Source organism: Bacillus rossius, chromosome 2 (assembly GCF_032445375.1).
Source record: "Bacillus rossius redtenbacheri isolate Brsri chromosome 2, Brsri_v3, whole genome shotgun sequence".
NCBI classification, from domain to species: domain Eukaryota; kingdom Metazoa; phylum Arthropoda; class Insecta; order Phasmatodea; family Bacillidae; genus Bacillus; species Bacillus rossius.
Genome location: NC_086331.1, coordinates 97,979,055 through 97,993,982, shown reverse-complemented (window position 1 = coordinate 97,993,982; position 14,928 = coordinate 97,979,055). Strand labels below are relative to the sequence as shown.

Here is a 14,928-nt window from a genome sequence, read left to right as displayed (position 1 = left end):
GCAGTGCACTCTGGAAGGAATAGGCCCAGCAGCTTAGGGGACCACCAAGCCCACATCGGAATGGCCGGGACCAACGACCTAGGTATATACAGACTGCTTATCGTCCTGCTTTCTGCACCATTTGCTACAGTCGACGGCAGACTGGGGAACTACAATCTGAGCGAGAGAGACAAAGCGTAGGTTTGACAATATGGTGGGCAAAACAAGGTTGTAATAAAAAAGCATTGGCTCTTAAGGGAGAAAGCTGTTTGTTAGTTGATAACAGATAACCTCAAAATATAGGTTTTTCTCAATATAACAGTTTTTGCAGGTACCACATAAAGATGGAAATAGTGATGAATATTGTAGTGTGATGTGTAAGTACGTTGTTTAGTGCACTTTAAAATTAGTTAGGTACCACATAAAGATGGAAATAGTGATGGATATTGTTGTGTGATGTGTAAGTACGTTGATTAATGTACTTTAAAATGAGCTAGGTCTTCTTCGACCCAACATTTTTGACCAACTTGTATATTACTTATTTAAGCGATTTTGTTTATTTCCGGTAGGTAATTTGGTACCGTACATGGAATCTAACACATCACCATGCGATATAAATTTTATATAATTAAATGCAATGGAATAATAACTGCTTTAAATTAATGTGCGCGGGTCTGTTTTATTGTAATCGTTAAATGTGCAATACGAGTTTTAGTTGTCTTTAACATTTTTTATTACAGATTCAATGTAGTTTTTAAACGAGATAATCTAAATTACGTAGCAAGATAAACCAAACCTATTCCTATGTTGGGTTTCAAGAAAAAACTCCATTGGACCAGTGCAAAACTATGATAATACATAAATATTGCAGCATCTCGTATATACAAATATAACTAAAGGAAACCACGACTTTTTTTTGGCTTACCATAAGCTTTATTTTTAATAAATGTATGTATATTTCAAATATAAATAAAATTGGCATCACAAACTTCCCAACCCTATGATGTTATGTAAAATTATAAACAACTTCAATGTATAGGCTCTATGAAAATAAAGTGCATAATAACGCAAGCGAAAACTCGAGTAGGTTTATCAGATACATTAACAATATGTTAAATCTGTGTTATACTATCTATACATTTGTAAAAGTGTAGTTTCTTAACCTCTTTAAAACATTAACTGTTATTATTTGCCTATTTCCCAGGAGCCTCTACATTGCAAATTTACCATATTTTCTTCACGTTCTCATTTCCCACCTCCTTCTCCAAAGATAGGTTTAAGTAAATTGTTTATACTTACCTACTTTTAGAGAAAGCTAGCATTCATGATACTAAAAAAAAATCTTTTTGAATATCCACCTTGGAAAAGCAACCCTAAAATAAAGCTCTATGTGCATGTATTGAAGGCTGAACCAGTAATTATGAAGATTAGTAGCTTCTAGAAAATAATATGAATTATAACTTAAGTAAATGATTGATTAGTTCAGCTATTTTAATATGCATTAAATCTTGTCAAAAGGGCCATTCAAATATAAACTGTGCTTACCTAACCTAAACAATCTTTTCACTTAAATTATAATACAAGTATTTCTCAGAAGCCACTAATCTCCAGAACTACATTGAAACTTAATAAAGATGTGTAATTTACTTGTGAAAAAAATTCAACTGGCATTAATTTCCTAGTGTGTAGTTTTTTTATATAAACAATTTTAAGTTGTATTTCTGAGTATTTCTTGACCCAAAAAAATACAGTGAAGTATTTAAAACCTGTTGTTCAAAATGGTCACCTACCAGTAATCTATTTGAAATAAAATAAAAATGACATTTGATATAATCATCAAATTGAACCAGAGAAACACAATAATGCCATTTTAAGAATTTTTAACTTAATTTTTTTTTCAGAACAAAACCTGCTGAGGAGAATAACCTCTTTAAGTGTTTAAATCAACCTCTTAAATGTTTAAATTATTACTATCTATGGTCAAGCGCAAGTTATAATAAAAAAGAAAATTCACTTTTTGATACCTGAACAATATTTGTCGTAAATCACATTTCTTTTTAACACTAGCTTGAGTACACCACCTAAGACCACCCCGATGTGTCAGAACTTTTATAACACATACCCTAAATTTAAAAAATGCAAAATAATTAAATCAAACAAACTATCAACTTGAAGAAATTTCAATAATTATAATTTTAATTAATGTCTGCTTATAATGTTATTTGCAAATGGCCACAATTACATTTTTTTAAGTTCTCAATCAAATATATGAAAAATATCGCTGTGATATATTAAATACTCATGTTGTATCCACTACCGCTGTTACGAAACTTTTGGAATCTAAGCTACATAAATATAACGAACTCCTATAAAAAAAATATACATTGATTCTGCTCTTGGTGAATATGAAGGAAAGCCTTATTTCCTGAAGGAAAAAATTAAAGTTCCAATGCATTTTTTTGCTTACCTATTTTTTTTTTCAATTATCCTCTAAAAATACTTCAAGTAATTTTGACAGTAGTTAACCTTTTTTAATAGTGGTTAGGTCAGGATTATGTTTTACAAATAACTGTGATATTATGAGAATAGTTATTTGGCGTAGGTTAACTACATTAAAATACTTTTAAAAAGTGCGAATGGTTGATTAGTGTGGTTAGCTACACTAAAAATATCACAAAGTAACGTGTGTTATTATTGTTTGGTTAGGTTTGCTAAATTAAAAAAGTATAATCATTTGAATGATTGCGTAGGATTTTCCAATTTAAAATTTGGCTAACTTAACCTAACCAACCATCCTTAATACATTATACAGTTTTGAATGTAGCTAATCTAAATCAACCAATGGTTTACACAATTTCTAAGTATTTTTAATGACATTATCTAACCTAACCAACCATTCACAAAATATCAGAGTATGTTTTTAATGTAACTAACCTAACCACTTGTTAAAATGGTTAACTATTTGAAGTATTACAATGCCCTCTTGGAGAATGATTGGAAAACATCTTGGAATACACAAAAAAAGTATTTTGAATGTTTATTTTATTAAGAAAACAAGACTTTTCAAGTAACTAGGCTTACAACTTAAAAAAAAAGAGACTAAAATGTTCGAATTTTTAATTGCTACTGTAGAGCAACAATTATAGTTATATATAGCAAAATAAAATTTACTGAATATTTGTTGAACCCGATTTGCCTTTAGCACTTATCACACTTATCACATTATTCTTAATACAAACCCATAAATTTCATCACATATATTTAAATAAAGGCAAACTACGTATATGAAACCGAAATAAATCATAGTTGTTTTGATTTCTTTGGGTTTACCAATAGTGTTAGTAAAGAGCTGCGATAATATTCGTAAATTCTTAATGCAAAAAAACATCTGAAAAATAATATAACAAGAACTCCCAAAAGAAAATACACCTTATTCCGATATTTTGCAGCAAAACTATATATATATATATATATATATATATATATATATATATATATATATATATATATATGCCTACAACCCTCATTCCAAAAATTAATTCCAAAAGTCATTTGCAATGCGATGCTCTCTCTGTTTGTGCAACTGTATGCCACATAAGAAATTAGAATTTTCTTGAAGTTTTTAACTGACCCTGAACAAAAAGTCATATGGTACAAATGATCAAACATTTAAAAACATAATCTGTTTTTTATTCCGTCAACTTGCCACAATTCACATTTTCACTAGCGTTATCTGCTCGGGGTCGCCTCCTTTATTCTGGCAAAGATAAAACATTGTTTTGCCCACCAAACTGGCAAACTGCGTCATCAAAATGGCTGCCGGGGATGGTTCAAATGGAATCAAAGATGGCTTCCCACTAGCGGTCTATATATCTCTATGTCGTTGGCCGGGACGTAGCGAGCAGGATGTTTACGACCGCGTCACCCGCTTGGCGCAGCCCACGCGTGCACGATCAGAGTCGCGATTCTTACGACCGTCGCGACGGTCACCCGAAATAGTCGGCGCGACCCATCCGCCTGACTTCTGTCCAGTGCGCGCTGTCTGAACTACAGTAAGAAGAGTGAGATTTGCAACCACGTGAATGTGGAGAGAGGACAGCGAGAGAGGAAGAGAGAAAAAAGAGCGGAATAGAGAGATAGAAAAAAAAACGTCACGAGGTGTAACTATCATATTTCACCACGTCCATCTCCCTGAATGTCCTACACAACAGAGGGTAAGGATTATCGGTGTGATTTCTTTCCCCAACCTCTTCGATCCGTCGTTGCCCAAAATTATGGCCCAAGACCAGTACATCAGACGAGAAAGAAAACACGTATCTTAGTTTCATTTCCTTAAATTCCCTTTAGATCTATCAATAATTTTTAATGCACACAGCAACTCTACACGCGCCTAAAATATGCCAAAAACACGTGACGATGACGATGAGAGATGAAGGGAAAGATACGATTTGAGATTAGTGTATGTTTGTTATCTCAGCCTAATTTTTATTTTAAAGTGGATTTTTAAGCAATTGTAAGTCAATTACAATTTACGTTATTCACAAGAACTATCACTGGGTTCTTTATTTGTCTATATATTTTTAGTATGTGATCAGAAATGACTGTGTGCTGTAGCCTCGGACCTATACTGCGCGTTCAGCACGTTTGGTATCGTAGACTAGACCCCCCATCTGAAGCGCGGTGACGAAGTGGTACAGTACTGCACTCACTTTATAGAGGACCCAGGTAAAATACTGGACCGAATGTCCTATATTTGGGCTTCCTAACTTTCCTATGGAGTTCTGGGATGGATGATGCTCTGTTTTATTGTCTATAATGACCCTGCTAATATTAAAAATATATAAACTAAAATTAGATGATAAGTTTTTTTCAGAAACTTTCTTTGTACGCGGAAAATGCCTTGCCTGATGTATTATTGGATTTCTGTCGAAAGTAAATATTTTTATGGCTGAACTAATGTTAAGGGTTATGGATACTTGTCAGATAGTTATTTCAAATTAAAGTGTTAACATTGTCTAACTTAAAAACTAAATCATTGCAATTGAATGCAAACAAATCTGTTGCTTATACTTCGCATTATTGAATTTTCAAGCAAACTGTTCTCAAGTATCACTAAATAAATTTTAAAGTTGCAACTTTTAAAATTAAATATAATACCAATCGCCACGACTTAACAATACAAGTACATTTATTTTCTTAACAACGAATCCATTAGCCATAATATAGGTAGTGTCAAAATTATTAAAACTTTAGAAATTTTTACCATTTAATATATACATGATTATACATTATTCTGAGACATACCAAAACGTCGTTTTGAAATAGCCATTATTATCAACTTATAACGTGAAAACTATCAGTTTTAGTGTATATTTGTGTAGTTATTCTTAATGGGCAGGTCCCCAAAATGATAAAACTGGAACTTTGACAGCTTTATAAAAAACAGGAAATTTTTTAAATTCAAAACCATGAAAATTATGTATCACAAAAAGTCCATACATTTTGTAATGTGTTGTTACCTTCAATTACTGAAAAGAAATTATTTTAAGACAGCAACAAGTTTTACGGTGGTTGTGAAACTTGGTATAACAACATTATGTAAACGGTTAGTTGTGCATATTAAAAATTTCTCTATTGTTTGCAGTTGTTCAGCTCCAACTTGAATGGCGTACAGAAGCCTTGGGAAACATTTTAGACCCCAAGCCGTAAATATTGTTAAGAGGCTGCTAGAGACGAGGTCCGGCCAGCCAGACCGGCGCGCAGGCCTCGTGGATTCTTCGGGGAAACCCCGCCTCCTCGGAGAGGGCGCGACACGGGTAGCACCCGTCCCTCATCTTACAAGAACCAGGATCTTCCATAATCAGGGCACTTTCCGACTGACAACCATAGAAAATATAAAAACATTTAAACAGTCCCAGATGGAAAAGTCTGGTTTCACAAACTTTTTTTTTTTTTAATTTTTTTATTTTCTCATCATAACTGTTGTTATTCTATAAATTTAATACTACAAATTTCTTGCAATTGTTGTCACAAATAATTTTAAAATATATTTACTAAGTGTAATATAATAATTTTAATATATTACGTAAGAGATAATTACGAAAATTTGCAACAACATTTTACACCCATTATATTACACATAGTAGGGGAGACCGGGGCTGGTTGTAACAGGGGCAGGTTGTAACAAGGCGAATAGTTCCACGACCAGCCACAAGAGCGTATCATCGTTTCAGCCATCAAGGCACATTATGATGCCTTCAGTGCGAGTGGTAACACTGTGGCAGTCGGACGATTTCACTGGCGACAAGAAGGAAAAATTTGTTTTTGGACGAGGTAAGTAAATATTGTTTGTTTGACTGACATTCGTATTGTACGTAATGTATAGGGAGTTTAGAAAATGTCTTCGGGGCAAAATAATCTCCTAAGCTTTAGGTTCTGATATGTTTTGTTGGCATTGGAAACAAATACAAACTATATGGTAAAATTAAATGTGTTCTATAATGATGTCACATGGGGTAGGTTGTAACAGCGAAATTAATCTGTTACAACCTGCCCCACGTACTGTTACAACCTACCCCGTGACCACGTTTACCTAATTTATTGTTCCTTTTAAGTCTTTTATGAAAGAAAAAAAATACATTTTAAACGGTTTTATCTTGTAGATGTAATTAATAACTTCCAGTCAAATTTTAATTTCAGATGCGTAACTACAAAAGAAAAACCGACAAAGGAAAATATTCTATTGACATGTTGGAGAAAGCAGCTGAAGTTGTAAGAGAAGGAAGATCTGTTAGGCATGCTGCGAAAACGTACAACATCTGCCATGTGACACTTGGGAGGTACATAAAAAAGAAAAACAAACGTAAGTTGCATTCATTAATGAATTTTCTTAATTACATCTGCTTGATTTCTAACATAAATACGTCTCAACAATGGGTTGTAAACGTTTTTTATTGTATTAGTACAAAAATATGGTTTTGCGTAGTTTAGATTTTCTTATGTGAAAACAGGAGCAAAATTAACATAGGCCTGTATGGTTTTTCTATTGTTTCAGGTTTAAATGCAGTCGATATTAATTTTCGAGAGGAGTGGAAACATTTGGCTGGTTATTATGGGAACAGACAGGTATTTACACCTTTGCAAGAGATCGCTCTTGTTTCCTACATAAAAACATGTTCTGACATATATTTTGGACTCACTCCACGTGATGTACGTCATCTTGCATTCTTATGTGGGAAGAAGTATAATGTTCCCATGCCAAACACATGGAGTGACAAAGAACTAGCAGGTGCAGATTGGCTCTCTTCCTTTTTAAAGCGCCACCCAGACCTTTCCATTCGGACTCCAGAGGCAACTAGTTTGGGAAGGGCTTCTAGTTTTAATCGTGCCAACGTTTCCAAATTTTTTGACAAACTCTCTGAAGTTTATGATCGCCATTCTTTCACAGCTAATGACATTTGGAATGTAGATGAGACCGGGGTCACTACTGTCCAGAATCCTTCAAAAATCGTAGCAAGAAAGGGGGTAAAACAAATTGGAGCAATGACATCATCTGAACGAGGGCAGTTAGTTACTCTAACTGTAGCAGTAAATGCTGCTGGAAATGCTATACCTCCTATGTTTATTTTTCCTAGGGTAAGGTATTATGATCACTTCATCAGAGATGGTCCAACTGGATGTATAGGTGCTGCAAATAAGTCTGGCTGGACTACGGAGGTAGAGTTCTTGCTTTTTCTTAAGCATTTTGTTTCTTGTATTCGTTCGAGCCCAGAGAAACCTATCCTCCTCCTTCTAGACAATTATCAGTCGCATTTAGCTCCTGACTGTTTAGATTTTGCCAAAGAAAATGGCATTGTAATGCTATCGTTCCCACCTCACTGCACTCATCGCCTTCAGCCACTTGATCGAAGTGTTTTTGCCCCACTCAAAAAACAGATCAATACGGCAATGGATGCATGGTTGAGGAACAACAAAACACCAGAGAGCACAGTTAAGCCTATGTCAATCTATGATATTCCCTCAATCTTAAAGATAGCTTTTCCCACTGCCACAACGCCAAGAAATATCCAACAAGGATTTGAGAAATGTGGAATACATCCTTATAATAGGGAAATATTTCAGGATGCCGATTTCGCTCCTTCGTTTGTGACAGACAGGCCTGATCCAGACTTAGCACCAAGTTGTTCACACGATGTGTCCAGGGATTCACAAGGAACACCAGTTCAATCATTTTCTAACTGTTCCCACACACCAGAGAAGTTTTCTCCAGAAGTGGTTCTACCTCTTCCTAAAGTCGCTCCAAGGAAAAGGAAAGGAGGAAGAAAGACCAGGAAAAGTGCCATTTTGACGGATACTCCAGAGAAGAAAGCCATTGAAGAAGAATTTGCGAAACGAGGAACACCAGGCTTGATTAAGATAAAAGGGAATGTATCACAAACGCGCATGCCTGCAAAATCCATGCCCAAACGTTCTCTAAAACGAAGATCAGCAGAGTGCAGCTCATCAGAGGAAGAAAGCGAGTGCTTTTGTTTAGTGTGTTTGGAATCATTCTCTACAAGCAAACCAGGAGAGGAGTGGGTTCGTTGTCTAAACTGCCAGTTATGGTCGCATTTTTCTTGTGCAAAAAAATTTAAAATGTATATTTGTCATAATTGCCAATCAGATGAAATCTCTGAGTGAGGACCACTGTTTATTTAATATTTGACAAACTGAAGTTAAACAAGTGAAAAAATAATAATTTTTGTTGAAATATATTGTATAAGTAGTAATTTGTTATAAGTAATCCCAGTAAAAATTATATTTTACCTTGTAGTAATGTTGTTACAACCTACCCCAATGTGTGTTACAACCAGCCCCGCCTCGGGGCAGGTTGTAACACTTTACACTTCCGAGGTTTTAGATTTGTACAGAAAAATATGCTAGAGGAAAATTTATGTAAAAATTGTTTTGTAAAAGTAGAATAACTACTGAATAAGTTAGCTCAGTCAGAAGTGCCGTTTATGTTATCCATGATCAGATAAAAAATAAAATAGCGAAACTGTTACAACCAGCCCCGGTCTCCCCTACATGTCCGTTAAAAATAGTCGTGTCAGAACAAAAAAAAAATTGCAAGAAAGCTACAAAGGTTAAAATTACAGAAATTGCCTTCAACTAATAATAAAAAACGAGAAATAATGAAATAAATAAAAAAATGAAGTGTGACGTCCGAGTCTTCACCGCTGTTATGAGTGTTGGTTAGGACATAACACTAGTGGATTATCGTATTGATACATATCAATGGTTATTACGTTCGATACCATTCCTTATTGCTGTAAATGTACCATTGAGCCTTCTACTGTTACATACAATAATTAAATACCCTAAAGTAACCCCATTGTTTGAGAATCGCAGACTGAAGTAGTAAAACACTTAAGTTGGTCATAGAAACTTCATTAACGGCAATGCGAATAACGAACTTCAAGAAAAATCTGATAACTACTATCAATTAAACAATTTTTTTTGTTAACAAGCAATTGTTAGAGCTGATTAACATAACGAAGCGTAGTTTCGAAAAACCTCACCGAAATACTCAGGAGACGATTCTTTATAGAAATTGAGGTAGGTTTAAATAAGACGCTGCTTAGATCAATTCTAATTGTGACACTCGCCACTGAAAATAAGTCCCGGGATTGGTACAATTCCGGGGACAGTGTTTTATTCTAAGGAGTGTTTGGGCGTGACAAACACCAATTAGATTGTCGCCAGAAACAAGCAGACAGCACAGAAAATGTTATTCTTGTAGATGTTTTACTTGATGTACATTAGGAGTGGCATGTTATCCGTACCTTTGTTGGCACATGTGGTGAGCTCTCAAGAAAATGCAGCCTGATGCATGTCGACCCCATGTTGGAGATTTCCATGTAGGGTCATTGCATTTTCTCGTTGCACTTTTTTTATTTTAAGGTAATTCCTATGATATTCCAAATCAGCAGTGCATTTTTTACCCAGATTCATGCAACACATTATCTTCACGTTGCAAAACGCGTAAAATAAATTTAGATGGCACAAAAATATTATCTAGAATGACAATATTCTGCACGTTGTCTTGCTCAAGTGCACAGCTGCAGGACAATACACTTGAAAAAATTTTTTGCCCACAGCTACCCACCCACACACTGAGCTCTGGTGCCGTAACCATTTGAGTTAGGCCATTAACATTTTGCACAACTTCCTTCAAGACACCTGGCAGCGTTCTGTTATAAAGTCCAAACCAAATCGAAGAGGGTCGAGCTGGGTACACTTGACACGGAATCGCCCGTCGGAATGTCCATGGTGTGGTCAAACTGACGTGTCGTCACGCGACGCTGGGGCATGTGGTCAACGACTGCCGGTTGTTGCCTAGTGAAGACATGGCTCTACCGTCTCTAACGACCTCGCCGGGTCGCCCGAGTCAAGCGGCGGGGAAGCCTTCATTTCACAGACGAGAGAACCACACCCGAAATTCCCCGAAATTCATGCTCGCTTTTTTTCCCCCCCGTTCCATCTCATTGTATAAACCGGTGTGGCATTAAATTTTTCGGTCGATTAGGATAGGTTAGCTACATTATAAATACTTTAAAACATTGTGGATGGTTGGTTATGTTAGGTAAGTATAGCTACATTAAAAATACTGTAAAATCATTTTATGGTTGCTTAGCAAAGGGCTAGGAAACCTTTTACATGATTTCACAGTATCTTTAATGTAGCTATCCTAACCAAATCAACCGTCCACAAATTTTTAAAGTATTTGTAATGTAGCTAACCTAACCTGATTGACCATTAGTTATCATGAGTTACAATGAACAAAAAAAAAAACCCGAAGATGCACGATCGGACGTTTGGCTCTCTCGTCTGTGAGAAGAAGGCTTCCCCAAGCGGCGGGGGTTTGTTTACGACGCCGCGCCGGTCCGGGCTGCCGGCAACCCTGCTCCAGTTACCGCCCCACGGCAGCAGTTTCTTGGCCGCTCGTCCCGACGACGGGTCGTGTGCAAAATTCGCGTGGGCTGGGCTGCCACCCCCCCCCCCTCTCCCCCTTCTCGCACCCGGGGGCCATGCCCTGCCAAAAAAAACCCTCCGCCACACCTTTTTTATCCCGCGTTGCACAAGCCGCCGGCGTATCGGAGTTGCAGCGGCGCGGCGCAAGACACGCCCTCCCATACCTACAAAAGGCAGCGGCGCTCCGCTCTGGATTACCGCAGTCTGGATCTGTACTGACACCGGGGGAGGACTCGCGGGACACACGAGTGGCTGAGAAAACACAGTACCCAGAGGAGGTGCTGGAAATGTCATTACCTCTAGGTAGGTTGTATTTAATCAATCCCTCATTTTCACGCATGTTCCACGGGGCCTCTTTTCCAACACTTACGCTGTATATATATATATATGTATATATATATATATATAAAAGAAATGACATTTGTCAAACTTCTTTACAACCGTTGGAGTATTTAGAGGCCATGACGTCACCAGAGCCTAAAGAAACGTGCTACGCTCCGGAGGGTAACGAAAAGTTACCTAAACTAAGCTTCACTTGTCAAGTGGTGGTCAGTTTATGTTGCTACTTGCAGATATTTATCACGAAGTATTTAAAATATGTGGCTATGGACGTCACACTGAAAGCGTTGCCTTGCCGTTGGAAAACGCAGTACTCTAACATAAATAATCCTACAATGTTAACCATTAATACTTGCCTGGCTACATAGTAATAGCAAACAGCGTGTAGGATATTCCGGGGAACCAAACATTATTTTCTATGCTTAAATAGTGAAAAATTCGAAGAAATTTCCATAAATAATAAAAATTAAACTGCAAATACCTAACTTTAGGGAAGAGCCGACCATAAAGCCAAATATCACCACAATGGCTCTGTATGGTTGATAATTTGAAAGAACTTAAATCAATATTTTTTTTAACAACACATTAGCCGATAAATTAGTAAACCTTTATACACGAAGGGTCAGAATTCAACCAACACCCTTCGACTGCATTTTCATTACAAAAAAAACAACAACTGAAAAACGCTTTTCAAAGCTGATATACACCTTTCACGTTAGCGCCGAATATTGTTTTTGCTACAAACAGCTGAGAAAGTTTAAAGATGGATTGACAAGCAAATTTATAATGTTTAGTTAAAAAAATTATCTACAACTATAGCAAAACCTATCACTATCGAAAAAAAATTATTTTAAATAATTGGTGGTATTTCACGACAGCTGCCAGTTTTGCGGTGATTGTAGAAATTTGTTCAATAAAACTTTATTCAGACGCTCAGTTTTCCATCTTAAATACAATCTGTATTTTTTGCAACAAAAAAAAAGTTCACATCCAACGCCTTGGGAAGCACCGAGGTCTATTAAGTAGAATACAAGTTTCACCTTATTTTTTTCCTGATAAACCTACATCGAAGGTTGTCAGTAGAATTCTGAATGTTCGGAAATTGCTGGATAAAACTTAATGGATGGCAAGAAATTACAAAACAAGCAATTTTTTGTTAGAGAACATTTGTTGTCCCTTAACGTAGTTGCAGGCAGGGAGGCAGGAACCGTAGCGCACAAATTTGAATTTCACGGGCATCCAGTCATCACGCAACTGAGGACGCGCCGGGTACAGCCGTTCAAGACTAAGCCAAGTGCAGTGGCAACCAGCAGTCTAGTGTACAGAACAGTGAATGGTTCGTTGTGGTTCATTTACACGTTTGACTTCGTGCAATCAGCGCAGTGCTGACTGTTGGTAGATTACAGATTTGACGAACAACGCATGCATGGCAGACTTACATTTGCATAGATCGCCGATATGCACATAGTGTACGGGGAGGCGAAAGGAATTGCAGCACAACCAGTGAGCATTTATCAAGGACACCTTCACAACAGAAGTGTGCCTGATATGAAGACCTTAATAACGCCTAACCAGCCAACTGCCTGAAACTGGAAGTTTCATACCACGAAGGGTGTCTATAATTTTGGAGGCATAGTGGTAAGGATGCTGACTACCTAAACATGGTTAACTTCGTGTGCCGTACCAATGCCCATAACTATTCACAAAAAGTTGTTTAAATTAAGGATGCCATGTTACAATACGTGATGGATAATGTGGCTTCGTATTATTTCAACGAACGTGAATCAATTAGAAATCAGCAATGTAAATACAATCAAGGGACGCAGACACCAACCTTTATTTGAATGATTCTTGAAATTCAAAAGTGAAATAATGTGATAAAAGACGCGGGGTATGCCCCCAAAACACAATAATTGGTGTCGCGTACCAACGTGGACACACTTGCCTGACTTGCGTCGCAGGAAACGTGGTTTTTAAGCAACAAGTCCAGATAAAGTAAATAATAAGAAACTAAACATATCAAAACACTAAATAACTGAAATGGGATGAATTTTATAGTGTGTTTATTAAAACCCAAAATAAATATATTGAGGTTACTACTCCTTTCAACCAACCCAACATAACTTACTGTACACACACGAACCAAAAGGCTACCAAACATTTCAGGACGTATCTGCACGTCTTAACATCGAATCTGAAGTCTGAAGTTCAAACAGAATTTCCCCAGTTTTATAGTTAGACCCACACCAAGGATCCCAGCAACAAGATAACAACAAATCCTATGGGCGCAAGGTGATTAAATAAAAAAATTTCACTGGAACGCGAATCAAATATACGTCAATTCTATATTGGCAATTTCGTTCTTGGACAGGCTGAAAAACAAAGAAAATCAATGATGAGATGTTAGTTTCAAGAAAAAGTTCTCCATAACGTTTAAGCGTCAGTAAATGCCAACAATGTTTGTTGCCTATCGAGATGAAACAATGAACGAGTCTCTCATAATCACAAAGGTACCCGCGTCATAAACATTTTAAAGATTAAATTACGAGACCTATGGTTATTCCTTTTTTTCTGTTACGAACATAAATATGAGCTTTAAATAAAAAGTTCCCCAATATAACCTCGCATTTACTAATTTCCAGTAAGGTAGCTGGAAATTATTTACATTTATTATTTAATTCACATAGGATATACTTACTACACTGAATTATTCAAAACCTATCAGTATCTATCCAGAATTACGTCAACACTGAGAGCGGTAACTGAAATCACACAGTAAAAATAAAACAAGGCGTAAGAAAGCAACGAAAAGATACGAATCTACCTCATTAGGAGTTGGCAAACCGCTGAAAGATGTTTTGTTCAAATTCTATTTTCGCCACTGGACTTATACTAGCTCCACAACAAAGAAAAGCATAATGAGAAAGAACCGCTATTCGTGCCAAGAGCACATAAGTAGTTGAACATTCGTTAGACTAGTACTACTGAGATTCTATTCCTATATTACAGCTATGCAAAATGGAACTAATATATATCGAAGTTCACTTCAAGACTTCGTCAGCGTAAAACTACAAACAGTGATAAGGAAGGGAAATACAAAATACGGAAATATATATATTTTTTTAAATGCCAGTGGACAGGTGATGTTTAGTTAGTTAACGAAAGTAATTTAAAGTCACAGATAACCTCTAACCCACAACCAGCAAAAAACATTAAGGTTATAAATTGTTTTGATTGTGTCCATTAACTAACTTAACCACGGTTTTACATTTATATATTTTATGAAATTGTCTGGATGTAACTTTAACGAAATAACAGCAATTATCGTGTCTATGAAAAGCACGTAGAAGCAATAAACATGTATAAATATCTAGATACACTTTTAACTTAAATGTTTTGGGGTCTAGGCACCATGAATCGAAAAAAGGGGTGGGAATATTCCAGGAGTAAAAATTAGTGATGTTATATACTAATGTCACTAACATTATGAAAAGATTTGCCGATCACAACTAACACGAATTCATTAGTCACAACGGTGTAGAAATAAAAAGGCTAAACTTCAAAATAATTGCAGAGTTTACAGTACCTTTTTGTATA

General features: G+C 36.3%; 2 protein-coding genes across 4 annotated transcripts in view; one reads left to right on the top strand and one right to left on the bottom strand.

Annotated features, from left to right (window-relative positions):
• Positions 1–14,928, bottom strand: part of LOC134529496 (four and a half LIM domains protein 3) — a 411,563-nt gene that overhangs the window by 135,308 nt on the left and 261,327 nt on the right. The gene's annotated exons all lie outside the window — the stretch shown is intronic.
• LOC134529495 (uncharacterized) lies at positions 6,173–9,042 on the top strand. Its single transcript, XM_063363640.1, has 3 exons — positions 6,173–6,312; positions 6,679–6,841; positions 7,034–9,042. The coding sequence occupies exons 2-3, from the start codon at positions 6,679–6,681 to the stop codon at positions 8,656–8,658; spliced, it is 1,788 nt and encodes a 595-aa protein (XP_063219710.1). The 5' UTR covers positions 6,173–6,312; the 3' UTR covers positions 8,659–9,042.

What these genes read in the sequence shown, in the direction of transcription:
- LOC134529495 (XM_063363640.1), top strand. Translation starts at nt 6,679, where the DNA reads ATGCGTAACTACAAAAGAAAAACCGACAAAGGAAAATATTCTATTGAC. An exon ending in CATAAAAAAGAAAAACAAAC is followed by an intron (nt 6,842 to 7,033) that starts GTAAGTTGCATT and finishes CTATTGTTTCAG; the next exon opens with GTTTAAATGCAGTCGATATT.